Source organism: Neoarius graeffei, chromosome 12, assembly GCF_027579695.1.
Source record: "Neoarius graeffei isolate fNeoGra1 chromosome 12, fNeoGra1.pri, whole genome shotgun sequence".
NCBI classification, from domain to species: Eukaryota; Metazoa; Chordata; class Actinopteri; order Siluriformes; family Ariidae; genus Neoarius; species Neoarius graeffei.
This window is the reverse complement of record NC_083580.1, coordinates 13,024,620-13,030,619: the sequence shown is the minus strand read 5'-3', so window position 1 is coordinate 13,030,619 and position 6,000 is coordinate 13,024,620. Positions and strand designations below refer to the sequence as shown.

Genomic DNA, 6,000 nt, shown 5'->3' with positions numbered 1-6,000 from the left:
TGCATGACAGTGCTACCCTTCTGTGAAAAAAACAAAAACAAAACAGTGAAATAAAAATTCTTCTGTTATTTTCAAATTTTATTGCTACAATTTAACAGAAAACATATTATAGATTCAATTCAACCCAAAAAAGCTGACAAAAAACAAATATTAATATAATTTCTACCTGCAGTGTCTTACCCAAAACCAACAAAAGAACCAAAAAAAAAAAGTCATTTCGCAATTTTTAAATTAATGATTTTATTTTTGTATATTCTCTTTTCAGTTAAGTGGTACAAAATGGTAATGAATGGTAAATAAGCAGACAGTTGATGAACAGTGGTGGTGTCTGATCTGCTTAAAAACTTTAGTTTAGTCCCATGCTTTCATAGCCTGAATGTAATTTTCTCTTTTGTTCAACACCTCTTTTACACAAAAGGTCTACAATGAGTTTCTCTAATTTACTCCCACAAACACAGGTTTTTTTTATTTTATTGAAGACTGTATAAAAAAGGCAGTGAACCCTTCATAGGAATCGAACATAAAATATGTCAAACATATATTTGTACATGCACATGTCATCGGAACATGCAAACATAACACAATGTCCACAGGTCAACTGAACAAGGTACAGTATGAGGACGAGAAAATGGTGCTATGTTCAATTTGGCACCTGACAGAAAGTTTGATTATAAGAATTATTTGTAGATTTTTTTCATAGGAATGGCTTACAGATGTACTCGGTGCACAAATCGCATCTCCCCTTCCGAAAGGGAGAATAGAAAGTAAAACGTGGTCAAAAGGTGGATCAGTGTGAGGTTGATTTGTTGAGGGAAAAAAAAATCTTTAAATCATCCACCAGTTATGAATTTGAATGAAAACACTTTATGGACTGTACTGAGGTGAACAACACAAATTCAAATTCACTTTTGAGGACAGGACAATGGCATGCATTTGTCCTGTTTATATACTTGTTAACAGCTACTTGGCCTCGCTGCATTTCTAATAAACTTCATGTCACGTACAGCATTCATCACTTTAATGTATAAACTGAACAGAATTGTCTTGGTCTGAGATCTGTAGAGTCCAGGAGATATAGCTACAGAGGATGAAGAGTGATTATAAAGTGTCGCCTTGTTGCATAGCCCTACTGTACTGTTTCTCAACAGTCATCTCATCCCTGCACTTACAGGACACAGGAAGCTTGTCCGAGAAATACCATCGACACACATCGACAACTTTATTAGGAACACCGGCACTCCTGCTCATTAATTATCCAGCCAATCATGTGGCAGCAATGCAATGTATAAAATCATGCAGATACAGTACAGGTCAAGAGCTTCAGTTAATGTTCGCATCAAACATCAGAATGGGGAAACACGTGATCTCAGTGACTTGAACCAATGGCATGGTTGTTAGTGGCAGTTGAGGTAGTTTGAGGATTTTAGAAACTGCTGATCTCCTTAGATTTTCATGCACAACAGGGTGGTGCAGTGGTTAGCACTGTTGCCTCACCGCAAGAAGGTTCCTGGTTCGAATCTCAAGGCCGATGGGGGCCTTTCTGTGTGGAGTTTGCATGTTCTCCCTGTGTCTGCATGGGTTTCCTTTGGGTGCTCTGGTTTCCTCCCACAGTTCAAAAAATGATCCAGCCACTGGGATTGCACAAGCCAGTGTGCATACTCAGTGCCGGTCCCAAGCCCGGATAGATTGAGGAGGGTTGCGTCAAGAAGGGCATCTGGTGTAAAACCAGTGCTAAGATCCACTGTGGCTTCTCCCTAATGGAGCAGCTGAAAGAAGAAAAGACTCTCAAGAGTTTACACAGAATGACAGTGAGAACATTTCTATGGGTTGATGGGTATGCCATGCTGATGAGAAAGCTCAGAGTAGAATGACCAAACTGGTTTGAGTTGACAAGAAGGCTATAGTAACTCGAACAATCACTTTTTACAACCACACTGAGCAGAAAAGCATCTCAGAATGCAAAATAACCAAAACCTTGGGGTTGATGGGAATAGAACAGCAGAAAACCACATCAGGTTCCACTCCTGTCAGCCAAGAACATTAACCTGAGGCTCCAGCATTCCTGGATAGTTGAAATCCTTGGCAATGTTGCTCCAATTTTCAGCTGTCTAGTTTCATTATGTACCAACTGTAGCTTCAGGATCCTGTTCTTGTCCGACGGGAGTGGAATGTGATGTGGTCTTCTGCTTTTGTAGCCCAGTTGCCTCATGGTTTGCCATGTTGTGTGTTCTGAGATGCTTTTGCTGCTCATTTGAGTTACCAGTCAAGTCCCTCTGACCTCTCTTATTAACAAGACATATCCATTTACAGAACTCATTTACTGGATATTATTTTAACTATTCTGTGTCAGTTCTAGAGACTGTTGTGCATGAAAATCCCATGGGATCAACAGTTTCTGAAATACTCAAACCAGTACCAATCACCAAGCTACAATCAAAGTTGCTGAGATCAAGTCCCCCCCCCAGCTGATATTTGATATGAACATTAACTTGACCTGTATTGCATTATTTTATGCATCATGCTGCAGCCACATGATTGGAAAACTGCATGCACGTCCAGGTGTTCCTATTAAAGTGTCTTTGCTAGTGTGTGTGTTAGAAATAAACATCATTTTGTCTTAAACAATGATGAGGTGTTTGGAAGCTATCAAAATCACTCACTATTACCAAAGAACCACATCTTCCTTGTTTACTAAGAAAGGATTCAGCAATTATGTTCATTTTGATAGCATGATCAAACTGTACATGACTTCGCGTATCATGAAATAAAGATATATCGTAGTGAAATAAATGTATAGTGAAATATATATCATGTCATTTATTCTTCCTACCAAATCATGTCAAGTCTTTCTTGACTCCATGTAATGAATTCAGTCTAGTACTAGAAAGGCAAGAGCTCACCATGTACTCTTTGGCAAAATAAAATGCACATCACACACTGCAATGTTACAACAACACGAACACCAAGTGTAGAAACTCCTAACATGCATTCAGTTCAGACGTAGTGAAAATTATTTCAACGTCATTTAATTGTCTGTCGGTCGTGGTTACAGTACCTTCTCGAAGCTACGTTGTTGATGCTATCGCCCCTGCAGTTTACACATTACTTGCTCACGTGTCTTAAATACTTCATACATTAGTATATATTCTCTCTTTTGTGCAACGCCATAATCTCGGTCTTCATAACATGCTATGATACATAGAAGGAACAAAGATCTGTGACATTTTACCTACAGTGTACAGTATCCAGTATTTGCCTTTCTCAGGTTATAAGGTTATAATGCCTCATGATACATTATACCCATACAGTAAGTAACCTCAAAGGTTAGGCACTTGGTATTTTACCACTTGAGGGTAATAGAGTATTAAAAAAAAAAAAAAACAAGTAGACTTTACAAGACACCCAGCTACACACTTCATGTACAAGGTACAAAAAGTAACACTGTGAAAAGATGCCCACTCTACTGCAATCGCTTATAAAACTAATTACAATTTGGCTTTTTTTTTTTTTAAGCTACCAGGAGCATTTTATCTGTGCCACTTGCAAGAGGAAGAAACAGTATAAAGCAGCAGTAGGGAAACAACTGTTAAGACGAAGACGTTCGGACAAAACCAAGGATGTATAACCTTTTTGAAGAACTAAAGAGGTTCTTAACAATACCATATAGACGAGCAGAAGTCCTGCACTTTCATTATAGATTGTGCTTTCGAATCAAACATGGCTGTATCTCTCTGCCCTCTGCCGAATTTAGCCCTATTAATATGATTCCAGAGAGCGGAGGGCAGCGTTTGCTAGCGCTGAGGACGTAGCTGAACTATTCCTCCTCTTCAGTGGCAGAAAAAGCTCACCTTGGGTTATCGAATTCATCATGGAACTCATATTTTCACAATCTGTGTTGAGAGAACCGTCTCAACAAGAGGGAATTTCATGGTGCCACATTCATGAAAAAATTAATAACTCATCCTGTCTTGTAGATCTCTTCAAGTTTCCACTCTCTGCACACACACATGGCCCAAATGTATGATTATCTTGAGGCAAAGATGATAAAACTCATCCTGCACTTTTTAAAGACACATTTAAGACATATACTGGTCACCATTTCGTCAACACCAGTCATCTTTCTCTGTATCCTGATAGCTTGGGGAAATCCTGGCACTGGAGCCCAGAGATGCATTGACGCCCAGGGTGAAGTGGTACCCATTAGGCACTCCACTCCGGCTCTGCTGAAGCATGGACGGCACCGCTGCAGTGGACGAATGGGTGGCAGAGACTGTCCTTGGAAAACGTCCTGAGCTGTAGGTGCTCAAAGCATCGTGGAAATCTTCGGCCTCTGACAGGTGGGGGTCTCGCTGCAGGGGGCCGAGGTTGGGGTCAGATCCGATCCGAGTGACAGGCACAGGAGATGGTTGGTGAGTGATGCCGAGCAGGGCGTCGTGCTCTGACTGCCCTCGGCTCAGGTAGATAGGGACTGGCCCGGATGAGCGGGTGACAGCCATCTGCAGTGGGGAGGAGCTGGTAGATTTAAAGGCCACTGCAGGCCTTGGGGTTAGCGGTGTCTGAGGGAGCTGTCTCCTTCCACGGCTCGGTGTACTGGAGCCTGATGTGAAGACCACTGGGCTGCCCTTAGCTGAGTTAACACCCTGCAAAATTAAATATAATACAGCAGAGCACAGAATAAACATCAGACAGAGGCAAGATACATAAATATATAAACTTATAGACAGACACACACACCTAAATGGAATGTTTTTTACGGTATATGTTTTTAGTAAATACCGTTTTGAATCTGTTGGGTTCTTGCGGATCTCCAGGTGATGTGGATCTGCTTGGTCCAGGTGATCGGCTGTGACAGTGTTCTCTGTTCCCATAGCGATCGCAGGAGTAGTAACGCTGCTTTCTGTCAGTGACCAAGGATGAGTGGTGCTTCCTGTCATGAGAGCGACCTCGGTCTTTTTCCCATTCACGCCCTCGATCCTGCTGCTCATTGCTCAGGTCCACCATTGGATCTGAAAAAGGTCAGATTACTTTGACATGCTGCTTTATTATTAAATGATGTTCAAACACAGCTACTTCCTATCCACAAAATGAATAACATGAGTAGAACAGTAAATGAAAGCATCACAGTGATTTTTTTTTTCCTTGTCACTGCAGAAGTTTGGGAGCTGTTTCTGTCCACTGTGCACCAGACTCTTTCATCTGAGAGACAGAAACCATCACTGTGGCAGAATGTAATCACCTCCTTCTGACCACTTACCCCTCTGTTTGTGAATGGGTTCGTGTGTGAGTGTTTACAGGGTTTTTATCGAGCGTTTATACCAGAATGTCAAGAACGTAGTAGCTCATCTGGTATGATGACCAAAACATCAAACAGAACTGAAATGTGACGAAATGAGAGAGGACCAACCTCCACAACAAATGACTAAATTTTGTTCCCCAAGGGAAGATCGACCCAAAACATCGATCAGAACTGAATTCGCATGACAAATGAGAGGAGATACAATTCCAGCCAGAAGAAAATGTGTTAAGTTGACTTAAGTACTAATTTGTTAGCAAAAAATAGGGGTCGACCGATAATCGGCCTGGCCGATATATCGGGCCGATATTCTGCATTTTTAGGGTTATCGGTATTGGCCATAATTTCCACCGATATGCCGATAACATGCTTTTTTGCAGCCATTTCGTTCCTAACGCGACTGTCACTGCACGTCCTTTCCTGCACTCGCCTCTCTGAGTTCAAGAACATGGTCCCGCCCACCACAACATCTGATTTGTTTGGCACAAGAGATATAGCCAATCGACACACGTAGCTAAACGCTGTGAACTGTTTCAAGGCGGCCGTACGGGCACTCGGGCAGAAGCGGCACAAGGGATACAGCCAATCAACACGCGTAGCTAAACACTGTGAACTGTTTCAAGGCGGCTGTATGGGCACTTGGGCAGAAGCAGATCCCACTTCAAGGTAAGGACACGCTGCTTTTGCCGCAATAAATCACAAACACA

The 6,000-nt window shown here is 41.7% G+C and overlaps 1 protein-coding gene across 15 annotated transcripts in view; it reads right to left on the bottom strand.

Annotated features, from left to right (window-relative positions):
- Positions 1–223: 223 nt before the first annotated feature.
- cacna1bb (calcium channel, voltage-dependent, N type, alpha 1B subunit, b) overlaps positions 224–6,000 on the bottom strand; it is a 320,447-nt gene continuing 314,670 nt past the window's right edge. For all 15 annotated transcript variants that reach the window (XM_060935527.1, XM_060935526.1, XM_060935532.1 and 12 more), the window contains 2 exons: positions 4,777–5,006; positions 224–4,640 (listed from right to left, as the gene is read on the bottom strand). In XM_060935527.1, coding sequence (XP_060791510.1) covers positions 4,104–4,640; positions 4,777–5,006 — 767 coding nt within the window. In that variant the 3' untranslated portion in view covers positions 224–4,103. The remainder of the gene's footprint in view (positions 4,641–4,776; positions 5,007–6,000) is intronic.